General features: G+C 40.8%; 1 protein-coding gene across 7 annotated transcripts in view; it reads right to left on the reverse strand.

Annotated features, from left to right (window-relative positions):
* Positions 1-14,292, reverse strand: part of NRG1 (neuregulin 1) — a 207,735-nt gene that overhangs the window by 33,479 nt on the left and 159,964 nt on the right. For all 7 annotated transcript variants that reach the window (XM_019555275.1, XM_019555274.1, XM_019555271.1 and 4 more), the window contains one exon: positions 10,365-10,494. In XM_019555275.1, coding sequence (XP_019410820.1) covers positions 10,365-10,494 — 130 coding nt within the window. The remainder of the gene's footprint in view (positions 1-10,364; positions 10,495-14,292) is intronic.

The raw sequence follows: 14,292 nt of genomic DNA on the forward strand, positions 1-14,292 counted from the left end.
GGATGGGGCCTGTTTGACTTGGAGATTCGGCCAATTTGGTGACAGCTGAATCTCCTAATCAGATTCGGCCAAATCAATTTGGGACAGTGATTTGAATCACTGAATCGAATCACTGTCCCCTGAATCCATGAATGACCCATGCCCCTGGTGGCTGGGGGTGGGGCACGGCAGTGGCAGGAGTATGGTGATGGCAGTGGAAGCTTGGTGGTAGTGAGTGGCAAGTTCCTGCAGACGCTGCTGGTGCTATCAGCAGCAGGGTACTGACCATGGGGCAGTGACCACCTGCAGATGCTGCCAGCAGCATTTGTGGTGGCCAGTGGTGATGACTGACCACCTGCAGATGCCGCCAGTAAGGGTTTTTGTGGGGGGTGCACCACCATGCTCGGGGGGTGCACCCGCATGCACCCCTATGCGTCGTTCCTGCTTAAATCAGCCGAATCCAAGTCCAAAGTGGAAAGTAGCTGCTTTGCACAGGCCTAGTACTCAGCATATAAGCACTCTGGTTTCAGTAGGGATGCTTTTGCACTGTCATAAATAAATTAATCAAAGGAGATTCTACTAAGGATAAAGGTCTCATAAAATGGTTATGCCACTGGTTAGACTGTGGTATTTGGATTTAGCTTAGCAGCTGGGTGAGGGAGAGGGACAGCAACAACATGTTTTAAACTGTAAATTCAGTTCTTATCTTACATCAGGTTGATGTTATTACTTGTGTACTCTACCAAGTGCTGCATAATCTCATGTCTACCCTGAGATAGGACACATGGGGCCAAATACCAAAATCCTTATTCAGGCAACTCTGAATGAATACAATCAGTATTTCTGCTGCCTATGTATTTCAGGGTTTGACATGTGGTGTTTGCTCACTTGAGCCATTTATAGATGTTATGTTTTTCTAGGCTTAATCCAGACTACAGCCATCACTGTATATACATGGAGGTCTGTTACCTGAATTAAAGTTAGTGCAGAATAGGGCAGTCTGCATAGGCCATTTAAACTGTATTAATTAACATGTATGCACTGCATTGCTTTTAGGAAAAATAGTCCTTAGGAACTCAGATAATAAGATAAGCATTGCAAATATCACGCTTCCTCAGCCTGACAAATTTGCACCTGAAAGCTTGCAAAAAGAATTTTTTCAGCTATTTGAGTTGGTCTAATACAAGATACTGGATTTACCCAAAGAACCCTGACTGCCTGATCCCAGCAAATGGAACTCATTTGGGTTTTTGTAATACAACAGAGTCTATCAGGCACAAAATAACACCTTTACAAAGTCAAGTGTACCAAACACCACCTCACCCTAAGTATCAAGTCAATTACCCCATCTGGAACAGCACTTCAGATAACTATAACAATGTAGCAGCACTTAGCAGGCTTATTATCACCTCCTAATTAGTTCCAACTTCTGTTATTGGTCTGTTAAGTATATAGACTGCCTATAGCTAGTGTCCCCAGCTGTGATGGTCAATGATTGCCTATCAACCCTTAATTTGAATTGAACTTTGATTCAAACTGTGTGATGCAATTAGTGGTTTAGAAAATACTGAGCAAGTCAACAAACAGCCTTGATGTCTATGCTGGCAAACTGTTAATGTCAACAGCAGGAGAAGCTGCACTGGTCTCCAGAACTCTTGAACTGCTAGTGCAGATGACATTAAATTGTTTCCAGCCTGTCCTGGTTTGGCTTTCCAGGCACAGGTTGTGTCTGCATGTGCATATTAATGTGATGCAATAAACTTTGGTACTTACTGCACATTTGCACATGCGCAGGGATCCCAAGATGTTGAGTCAGGTCAGAGCAGTTCCAGCTATGTGGGGAGAGCATGTCAGCTTGGGACTTCCCCCAGCTCAATGTGCTGTGGAGGTGCTGGCTGGGGCATGAAGGTGCTTCAGTGCAGGGCTAGCCAACAGGTAGTCCCCGCACTGAAGTACCCTCATGCTCCAGCCAGCTGGGGCAGTGTCTACACATGCACTGCTGAGTTTTTACTTCTACTATTTACAAATACTATCCTGCTGTGGAGTAAACTAGTCTACTGAACTCATGTATATGGTCCCACAGCTTTCTGGTGTTTCTGCCTATACTTAAACCACTTTCAACACTGGTGTTACTGCACCTTTTGCTGGAAACAGGAACAGATTGAACTAATGTAGACAGGAGTTAGAATGAATATTCCATTTCCATTTCTTTTCAGATTAATCATGTGTGGTAAAGGGATTTAACTGCTCAAAAATAAAAAAGCAATGCTTACCTTTTCATGGGACAATGTCTGCCTTCAGGTACACTTATGAAAGTTACAGTTAGGCCACAGAAAAAACAAAGTGTTGCTCTGAATATATGTTTACGTAACAAAAATTAATTTGGCCTCAGCTCTTCTACAGGCTGAATACAAGCTACCAAAACTATTTACTAATGAAATGAAACGGATTAAGTAAAAAATAGCATGTGTCTTTGTTTCATTAGAAAAAATGTTTTTCTAACCATGAGTGACTTCTGTATTTACTAGTTTTAAACTTTGCAATATGGCATGAAAAGGAAGTCCCCACACTGAAGCACCCTCATGCTTGGGACTAACAGTATATGTAATTTGAAATCAACAACTAATTTCAGTGGTCTCTTGCTCTACACGGCAATTTAGCAGGAAAAAGCATTTTTTATCATCTAATTAAATGCTGTATTTTGCATTTGATGACTTGGGGCAAAACAATTTAAGCAACACTGCCTCAACTCACTTTCGGGAAAGCTTTCAGTTTTCACTATGAGATAACCTCTCCTTTTCTTTGACAATTCATTGATTTCTGGGTCATCACAATATTTTGTCCTCTACCCACTCCATTTGCAAACAATACAGATGTGGAATAAGCTATATTATAAAAAATACGCAATTTATTATCTTTCCATTACACTAGCATTGCCTTTTTCTTACAAAGAAGCACTGTTTACCACCACTAAAACTATAGGTTAAAGTCATTTCTACAGAACAGCAGCAGTAAAGGCAACACAAATGATTCTGCTTCCTAGTAAGAAAATCAGCTTAATAAAAAAATCTTCAAAAAATTATAAAATACATTTCTCCAAATAAAAGGAATGAAGTCTTCTCCAAATAAGAGGCACTCCAAATAAGCAGTGTTATAGGTACTCAAAATATCATGTGCTCTACTATTTGCAATGGGCTGTGGGAAAAATTTTCAAAAGCACAAAAATGATTTTGGGGCATATGTTGTATTCTGAAGAGACATGGATGCTTCAAAATCTAATTCTTGCTGAAAATCACTGGGCTATAGGCTTCCAAGTGCTTGTGTCACTTTTCAGAATGGGACTTAGGTTTCTATCCATTTTTTTTTTTACATTTTCCTCATTATCTCATCAAAAAAACACAGTCTTTTTAGTCTTCTATACTTTACTATGATTCTGTCTAGTTCAGAACTATAATTAAATTACACACGTGAAACATATGAGGCTTATGCTGCTGTAGATACAGCTATACGGGTTTCAGTTATAGCATGTTGTGGATTTCATTCTTTTAAGAATGAATCAAAAAACAAGCCATAGGAAGTTACTCAAATTCATATATATATATATATATATATCTATGATAGCAAAATCTGACCCAGTGTTTATTATTAGATGATCTATTTTGTGGACAGCACTTTTTTAAGTACATAGCTCTAGAGTTCAACAATAAGAGACAAATTCACAGGGAATATTTTATAGATGACCTGAGGCATCACTTGCAAAATTCCATGGTTATTGTGCATCTGAGTCATGTTTTTTGGTTAGGGATAAAACCGATTTAGAATGATGTGGCTCATGCTTTAAAAATGTTGTTTTTGCTCTCAACAGATGGACCATATGGAAAAAATGTGAACTTGTTACTGAGGCAGAAATATGAAGAGCAAGTACCCCATTTCAAGTTTTCTGTTTCCACAGATATATTTTGCTAAAAGATTTATTATCATGGTAGAAGAAAGGCAATGCGTACTTGACAGATATTTTAGTTAACAGTGGAATTAAAATTAGATAAATGTATTTTTAAATAAGCAAAAAAAGAATGCTATTTTTTCCCTTCAGGTATTCTGTATTTTAAAGGACATTCCACATTCTCCAATCACTTCACTTCACTTCACTTCACTTCACCAATCTCTTGCTTTGTTACAGTATAGGTGGTTTCTGTGCCAGTAACTATCAGAAAATACAGCAGAAATGCTACTAATTAATGGAGACTTCAAAATAAGGCTCCTTTTACATCACCTTAGTATAAAAAACTCAATCTGGCCCTCTGATTTTCTCTCTCAATTTTCTATCCCAGCTATTTCTGGCAATGCCCAGAAGGTTGCCCAAAATAGAAATCTGGATATTTACATCCATTTTTTTACTCAACCTCCAGATTTAGTGACTATTTTCCATTTATGTTGAAGAATTAGCTTTATTTCAGAGAGTCTGGGACATTCATTTGCTAGGAAGAGATGGGATCCACCTGACAAAGAGAGGGAAGAGTGTCTTTGCAGACAGACTCACTAACCGAGTGAGAAGGGCTTTAAACTAGGTTCACTGGGGGATGGAGACCAAAGCCCTGAGGTAATGTGCTCTTATACTTCTTGAGAAATCAGGGCAATCAACTAGTCACGGAATAACAGAGACTTGGTGGGAACTCGTATGACTGGAGCATGGTCATGGATGGGTACAAACTGTTCAGGAAGGACAGGCAAGGGAGAAGAGGAGGAAGAGTTGTACTGTATGTAAAAGAGCTGTATGATTGCTCAGATCTCCAGTATGAAGCTGGAGATAGGCCTGTCGCAAGTCTCTGGGTTATGATCATAGAGGAGAGCAACAAAGGTGATGTTGTGGTGGGAGTCTGCAACAGACCACCAGACCAGGAGGAAGTGGTGGATGAGGCTTTCTTCAAACAGCTAGTGGAAGTTTCCAGATCACAGGCCCTGGTTCTTATGGGGGACTTCAGTCACCCTGACACCTGCTGGGAGGGCAATACAGCAGTGCACAGGCAATCCAGGAAGTTATTGGAGAGTGCTGGGGACAAGTTTCTGGTGCAAATGCTGGAGCGGCCAACTAGGGGCCATGCTCTTCTTGACCTGCTGCTCACAAATGGGGAAGAATTGGTGGGGGATGTACTAGTAGGTGGCAACTTGGGCAGCAGGGACCATGAGATGATTGAATTCAGGATCCTGAGGAAAGGAAGGAAGGACTCTGAACTTCAGAAAACCAGACTGACTCACTCAGGCAACTCCTGGGCAGGATCTCCTGGGAAGCCAGTCTGAGAGGGAGGAGTCCAGGCTGTACTTTAAAGAAGCCTTACTGAGAGTGCAGGAACAAACCATCCTGATGTGCAGGAAGACTAGCAAGTATGGCAGAAGACCAGCTTAGATTAGCAGGGAGTTCTTCAGTAAAATAAATCACAAAAAGGAAGCTTAGAAGTGGAAACTTGGACAGACAACTAGGGAGGAGTATAAGAATATTGCTCGGGCATGCAGGGATGAAGACAGGAAGGCCAGAGGGCAACTGGACTTGCAGCTAGCAAGGGATATGAAGGGTAACAAGAAGGGTTTCTATAAGTACATCAGAAGTAAGAGGAAGATCAGGGAAAGTGCAGGTCCCTTACTTAATGGGGGAGGCATCCTAGTGACAAGGCTGAAGTACTCAACGCCTTTTTTATCTTGGTCTTCACAACCAAGGTCAGCTCCCAGACTACTGTACCAGGCAGCACAGTTTGGGGAGGAGGTGAGCAGCCCTCAGTGGTGAAAGAACAGGTTAGGGACTATTTAGAAAAGCTGGAGATATACAAGTCCATGGGGCCAGATGGGATGCATGCAAGGGTACTGAGGGAGTTGGCTGATGTGACTGCAGAACCACTGGCCATCAACTCTGAAAACTCACGGTGATCGGGAGATGTCCCGGATGGTTGGAAAAGGGCTAACACATAGTGCTCATTTTAAGAAAGAAAAAAAAGTAGTATCCAGGGAACTACAGACTAGTCAGTCTCACCTTAGTCCCTAGAAAAATCATGGAGCAGATCCTCAAGGAAGCCATTTCTAAGCACTTGGAGGAGAGGAAGGTGATTAGGAACAGACGGCATGGATTTACCAGGGACAAGTCATGCCTGACCAATGTGATTGCCTTCTATGATGAGAGGATTGGCTCTGGATGCGGGGAGATGTGTGCATGTGGTATACCTTGATTTTAGCAAGGCTTTTGATATGGTCTCGCACAACATCCTCGCAGGCAAGCTAAGGAAGTATTGGCTGGATGAATGGAGTATAAGGTGGATAGAAAACTGGCTGGAGCATCAGGCTCAGATGTCAATGACTCAGTGTCTAATTGGCAGCCAGTATCAAATGGAGTGCCCCAGGGGTTGGTCCTGGGGCTAGTTTTGTTCAATGTCTTCCTCAACAACTTGGAACAAGGCACAGAGTGCACCCTTAGCAAGTCTGCAGATGACACCAAGCTGGAAGGTGTAACAGATATGCAGACGGGTAGGGCTAGGATTCAGCGTGACCTAGACAAATTGGGGCTCAGGCACGTGATTTATGAGAAGAGGCTGAGGGAGCTGAGCTTATTTAGTTTGGAGAGGAGAAGACTGAGAAGGGATTCAATAGCAGGCTTCAGTTACCTGAAGGTGGGTTCAAAACAGGATGGAGCTAGACTGTTTTTCGTGGTGTTAGAACAAGGAACAATGGTCTCAAGTTGCAGCAAGACAAGTTTAGGTTAGATATTAGGAAGAATTTTCTCACTAAGAGGGTAGTGAAGCACTGGAACAGCTTACCCAGAAAGGTTGTGGACTCTCCATCCTTGGAGGTTTTTAAGACCCAGCTAGACAAAACCTTGACTGGGATGATCTAGTTGGGGATGGTCCTGCTTTGAGCATGGGGTTGGACTAGATGACTTCCTGAGGTCTCTTCCAACCCTAATTTTCTATGGTTCTATCATTTTTCATAAAAAATAATATTGTATTTACTTGAACAGAGGATGAGGTTTTTTCCCCTGGTCAGCCTTAGGAAAAAAAAGTCATCTTACATTTGCATACAAGGAAACCTCATTAAAGACACAGTCTATCATTAAACTGCTGCCAAAAGTAGCAAGTGCTCAGCAATGGGAACCAACTATGAAGTTGATTAATCAGTTCCAAATTCTATTGGCCAAGCAGAATTCAGTTGCTCATGACCATGTGGTGCTGTCACTGGCAAGTATTCTCCCTCCCAGATTCTTCAGCCTAGGGCTTTAGATACTCCCAAATCCATGGCATGAATCCATGCAAGCCCCAAGCCTAGAGGTCTTGGAGTTCAGATGCCCCTGAGTCTTGCTTGCTCTCAGCCACAGGAACAAGCTAGAGAGAAATCTGCTATCTACATAAAATGGGCATATAGCTGAAATCCTCCCATCGGGAGGCTCTAGTAGACTTTGTCCACAGTGCATCAGACAGATCTCCACCCTTTACTACACAATGCCATTCAAGGTGATCTTGGCCCTGGGAACAGAGCAGCGCAGTCCGGAAAATGTATTACCGTCAATATGCAGAGAAGCCAAAAACCCAAGACGATGATGGGAACCTACCATAAGAATAGGTTAATGTAGCCCATCTGAATAAGGCACATGGTAGGATCCACTGTTTTCAGTCCTCCTCAGTGCTAACTCCTTTCAAGGTTATGGTGAGTCACTACACTGAATACATTTGTATGTTCTCTTCATTCCCATACCTGAGATTTCGTTCCCATTTCCAATTTTTCCTGTTTCTTCACAAGACTTAAATATCTAGCAAACATTAACAAATGAGGCCCTAAACAGTTCACATAGAATTCCTCTGTCTCCCCCTGTTTACCTGTTGCATCTGATTGTGTGGCCCCATCCTCCATGAGATGGAGCCAGACCAAATTGCCCTGCATGTCATCTGCACATAGTTTTGGAGGATCCCAGGACTTGCGACAATAATGCCCAGTTCCAGTCATGAGTGATGGGACTAATTAGCACATGGAGCTGTGGGGTCACCATCGCTTGAAATGCTGTTGACTCTGCTGGGGCCCAGCCCAATGAACATTCGGCTAATATAATGGCTTTAAAATGCAAGTCCTCTTGGGGGATAAGATCAAATGTAGTCACAGCACTGGTCTGGTACCCAAGCCCAAATGGATTTAAGTAGCATTGTATAGCAGAGGGCAAACCTCTGTCCAAATGCACTGCAGACAGGACACCCTATGAGAGTCTTGTAATTAGCTTCCAACTGCCCAGCTTCCAATGGGAGGATCTTGGCTACATGCCTACTTCATGGATTACTCCTTAGCTTGCTCCTGTGGCCATTGGATGAGAGCAAACAAGACTTGGGGGCATATGAATCCCAAGCCTCTGGGCTTGGGCCTGCATGGATAGATTTGGAAGTATTTGTCCATGCTTGCCAATGGATTTGGAAGTATCTGAAGCCCCAGGCTGAAAAGATTCAGGTGGAGGATACTTGCCAGTTGCAGCACCACATATTGTGTTTGAATGACTGAGTTTTGCTCAGTCAAAAGGATTTGGAACTGATCCGTCTAATATGACCTGGAACACAAAAAATCCCCCCCCCGCCCCAAAATCTAAGTAGGTACAAAAGTGCTGTTTAAAAGCATGTTTATGGAGTGCTTGTTACAACTTGCAGCCATTTAAAAAAGGTAAAATGCATCATTTCTGGATGAACTTTATTTCAAAGTTAGTGTTCCCAAATTTGCTTTTCACTTCCATGTGTTCATGAAGAGCAGGGGCTGACAGTAAGGGACTACAGGGGAGGAAGTTGGTGGGGAAAGAGGGCAAAGGGACCACTTGACCCCCCAGATGTATTTTACTTGCTGTAGCATTGGGAGGAGGAGAAATTCAAGGCAAACCTCAAATAATTAGATTTCATACCCGGAAAATTATAACAAATTATAATGTATTAATTATTCAGGGATTTCTTATATTCAGAGTTGTCTTATATTCATGTAACTTTGGTAAAATTAAAAACCAATAAAGTATAAATAGTGTCACAGGCTTGGAAACATTAAAAATTGTCCTGAGGCCCAGCAAGGAAGGAGTGGCACTGAAAATCAACAGTGCAATACCTATTAACATTAAATGCTTAGGTGCACAGCCTCTGGTTGCTGGAACAGGTTTTGAATGAATGGCAGCTGGGAATTAAGTAAAGGAATGGAAACGTTGCTGGTGTATGCTCAGGGCCATAGTATTAAATGGTCTCATCGTGTACTGCAGATGATTATGATGATTATGTAACTTCAGTAAAAAATTGTTGCCTCCCTCCAAAATTAGCACTCTATTTACACACTTTACTATAACTAACAATTATTATAGACAGGTATAAAATTAAATGATCATGATTCTACCAGCAGAGGAATTTATGGAAAAAAAAAAACTGGCTAACTGCAGGTAAAATCCATGCATAAAAATGCATAATTGAGGTGAAGAAAAACATGGCATTTTTATGTTTAAATGGAATGCAGCCATTATTTTTCAGAAGCAATTTCTTTCTCCTATTTTCCATGTGAAAGCAATGTATCCACCACAGCCCTTCTGTCTATTATGTTGCAAAAAGAAGCCCTATTACAATTCCTTGGTTTTGATGTTCAGTCTTTATAAGACTTGAAATCTATGTGATTCTACCAGATTGCATGTCTTATTGACTGGCCCCTGTTGCCTGTTTGGCAAATGCCAATATTACAAAAATATTCCCTGAAGGTTCAGTTCTGAGAGGTGCTAGTACTCTTATCTCCCAGTGAAGTGAGCAGGAATTCAGAACACATAGCGGTTTGGGTTCTGGTCTTTTATTAGCTAAATATTAGTTCCAAATGTACAAGGTATAAAACGTGCTAAGACAACAGGGAAAATCTGTATCATAGAAACTGTCTTTTAATAATGAATCTTATCCAGAAGAATGGGCTACTGCAGCAGTATGTTCCAGTTTAGATATGTGACAATAAAACTGACCATGAAGAATGGAAGGTGTGTAAGCACATGCTTAAAGATAAGCATTTGTTTATGTACTTGCCTGAATGAAATGTCGGCATCAACTGACAAGTTAACACAACAATCCACATCACTCATTACAGACTTATACATTTACCACAGTAACTCCTTCTCCTGTTATTCTGACCTTATTAGGGTGCCTTTAAAAAGCCATCTAACCTTGAAACAAAATTTCTTATAGTGACACTACATTTTCCAAATTATGTTTCCATTGATATTTAACAATCTGTTCTTTTTACTACAACATATAAGCACAATTAATTGTTTGCATCTTCTATTCACTATACAGAAGGAATATCTGAAATATTTGTTAATTGCAAATGCATCTTTTCATGCTTCAGAAAAAGAAGCAAAAAATTCTTACCTGCACAGGTATCTTGGGGGATTGGGAAGGTCTTTGACCATGTAACATTCTCCCCCATTTACACAGAAGGCTTTCTGTTTTATGTCACATTTTGTGAGATGACTTGTCCCTGTAGTAGATGTAGAAGTGGCTGGAAGAGAGAAGAGAAAGAATAAGAGTCAGATTTTCCCCCCTGAAGAGTCTTTATATTTTAGTACTCATTTATGTACAAATGAGAGGACGTGGAGGTCTGGGCTTGAGGAGAAGTGGTGATTTTTTTGAATTATCTGCCTTCCAGAATGACCACTGAGTCCTGGAAAGCAGTTTGAAAGCATAATTAGGTTAATAATTTTTTTAATGATCCATACACAATTGAGAAGAATAAAAAATTCCACACATAGCAACCCACCAGTACCTGTAAGTTCTCCTAGAGCTAGAGGACATATTATTTATAAGGACTGGGTAATTTAAGAGATATTATTTTAATTGCATGAAAGAACTTAAGTGATGGGACATTTGGGGTGGTGGCTGTTGTGTACTCTATCTTTGTATAAGACCTACCATAAGGCAGGCCTGGACTGACTGCCCCCACAGTGTTTCTTCCATCAGTTAAACCAGTTAAGTATTGTTAACTTTCATTTTCTGAACCTTTATAATTTAAGCCTATCATAATTTTCCTAAGCAGGTTTCTAATTTTGTCTTAGACAAAATTACCTCTGCAGTATTTCCTACATTTCATTCCACCTAGTTTGGGGAATACATAGGGAGTTTTGCAACTCTTGGAGCAGTATGATTAATTTATTCAGGGAAACCAAAGAATTTTTAAAGGGGATCACTGTACTTCATGATAAATTATAGCCTTTTTGAGTAGCCTACAGCACCACAGTTAGAAAAAAGATGTAGTCTGGGTGAATGAAACTAGGGATGGGCCTATACTACAATTATTGCAGTGTGGTGTAACTTCAAACTAGCTAGAGTAGTAATGGAGCTTAGAACTCAATATGGGCTGCAAAACCCACCTGAAAAGCTACATAAATACTCAAGTGAACAGTTCATGCTGCTGTATGTATATATTACACCCCCCACACTTATATTTACACACACTTGCACGCGCACACACACAAACATACAAAATAAAACTGTTCTTCTGATATGCTGTGTGACCTTAGACAAGTCAATTCATCCTCTAAAACAGGGATGACACTTGTTTTTTCCTGTATAAAGAAATCTACAAATGAGAAGTGGCTATAGAACAGGTACGCATTTTATCGAAGTGCTCAGCACATGTTAACAGCATGATTGCTAAGAGATAAATTCTGTCTCAGAGCTATTTTATATTATATGTATTTTACACACGCACAAATATTCCACAGAAGTTAGTTACAGCTGTGCATATTCATCTAGGAGCACTATTCATTCCAGTGTCATAAGCATTCCTGGTAAAGTTCTTTTTCAATAACAGGCATGTGCTGATATAACCACCATTCTAACAGGAAGGTACCCTCAATGACTGTTTGAAAATCAGGAAGAGGAAATAAGGAAGAGGAAATGCTTAATTCCTGCTCATTTGAACTCTTCAATCAGAGGATGATACTAAAACTATGTTGGATGGAGCATCAGAGTCATATTAGGGTACAGAAAGTGACAGATCTCAATTTGGGTGCAGTGATTTTTAACATTTTATTTGGGCCAAGGGAATATTTATATGTAGCAAGAGGCAGATTACCTACCAATTGCAGTGCATATAGGCTTGAAAGAAAACAGGCTTTTCTACAGGCTAGATCCACAGAAATGGAACTTGACCATTTTGTTTTCTCTTTTCTGAGAGACTGTATTAGTACCATTTGATTTTCAGTCATTTTCCATTGTCAGTTCATCTAACATGCATTGCTGTAACAGAGGAGAGCCTGGCTACTTAAGATACCACTACCCACTTTGTGCAATGCAATCACAGTTGCCATTTTCCAGCATGCTCAAGTCCACAACTCCCTTGTTTAAATGAGACAGGATTGATGGGGGCAGGGTATTTCAGTTCATTTCCACCCTCGGTCCAACACGGCCGTATTTATCATCTGATATCATTCCTCCAGTATCTACTTCCTTGCTCTTTCAACACTGCCAGCCTCAGACACCCATTTGACACCTTCCCCCGAGCTGCAGCAAGCGCTTGTGTGCTTTCTTCCCTGATACTTTGTATTCATGGAACATCCTCTCTTAACTAGTCCAGGAAGCCACTGCCCTGTTCCCTTCCAAGTTCTTCATACCCACAGCTCGCTGTGCATAGATTTGACCCATTTATACAATATACATTCCTTTTATTGTTTTCCATGCCTTGCTTTCTTCTGAATGCTAGTTATACTCACTTGCTGCATTGTGCTGTACTGGGGCCCAGTTCTGATTAGGGTCTCTTAGCGCTAATGAAGTACAAGTAATTAACTATTAGATGCCTGGTGACAGTACCCTCTTTTCCTCTGGCCCCATAGGGCATGAGTTAATACCAAGCACATCTGAGTAAGTGCAGGTAAGGGCTAAACTAGGAAAAATGTCCTGTTTCAAAAGGACTGGCTAACGTTTTGGCTAATGTGAGTTAAACTGGACTATTTAACCTAGCAAGGACAAGGCAGGTGGTCAGCCTTGTAGGGGAGTATGATATATGCCTGGTTTTACTGAGTCACACATTCCAGGCCAGGTCCTATTCCACCGATTAGGCAGGTAACTGGATTTAGATGACCATGTGTGATTCTTTTCCACTCTGCTCAAGTCCCTGGAAACAGCTAATGGGAAAAGATGGGTGGGTCCCTCTCCTCACTGTTTCTTTGTGACTCAGTCTTAAGGGTCAAATGATGATGCGTTACATAAGTAGATGCATTAATGAATTTTCAGGAACTTGATAAGACTGAAATAGAATCACACTTAGGTGTTTAAGCTCACCTGGACACCCAATAGGTGGAACTGAATCTTGTCTTTGTGATGTGTAGATTTAACAGAGGAAGAGTCTTAATAGGTGATGCTGACATATTAAGAAGCCTTGGAGGTATAACTAAAGGTAAGCTTAGCTCTCTCCTCTGAATAAAGCCCTACCTATAGATCATGACTACCTAATAACTGCCTTTCTGTTCTTTAAAATATTTCTTCCTGCAAATAAGACTATTGTTTTGAAGACGGTTCTGAAAGCTAATGCATTTATTTAGGGGTAAAAACTATCTTGTCCACCTGAGCGCCTGCCAACAGAGGCAACTGCTCCCATGAAGACTAATGGAATGCTCTTGTCTAAACTGAAGAATAAAGATAGTTGTAGACAGCGAGTCTATAGCTTTCTATAATTGCATTGGTCATCTGGTGTAGCACTTTTTTCGTAAGTAGCAGCTAGATCAAAACTGATCATTGTGGAATTTCAAAGTAGCAATTAATTCCCAGCTGATGTAAACTGAGCTCTGGGTGGCAGCAGTTGATCTGAACCAACTGCTACGGAGAGAAAGAAAGGGTAGTTCTCAAAAAAAAAATCCCATGATATAAGGGCTTTACAAACATTTGCCAGGAGCTCTCAACTCTCCCCCCTCCCCCTTCCTGAATTTGGCATTATATGTTCAAAACTGTCCTATAAATCTTAAATATTTGTTATGCATTACTGATAGACTAGTCCTGAAGTCCCAATGTGCCTTGTGTTTATAACTGCAGTGAAAAGAAAAGATTAAGAAAAAAAGGTTCCTAAATGAGTGAGTTTTGCTTTTCTTTGCAGAAGATGCATGAGTGGGTAAAACCGTATTTGGTCTACATACTGTTTGCCCTTTTTACAAATTAAATTTAAGAAACACCATAACTGGTGTTAAATTTCACTTCAACCCATGCAGCAGAAGAAATGCTGTGTTCAGGAGCAGGTGGTCATCAGTGCAGATTTCACTCAATCTGTAACTAGCCCAGAGTGCTTGCTTTCTGTAACTCAAAGTTG

This window comes from Crocodylus porosus, unplaced genomic scaffold (assembly GCF_001723895.1).
Source record: "Crocodylus porosus isolate Cpor-Errol unplaced genomic scaffold, CroPor_comp1, whole genome shotgun sequence".
Taxonomy (NCBI): Eukaryota; Metazoa; Chordata; order Crocodylia; family Crocodylidae; genus Crocodylus; species Crocodylus porosus.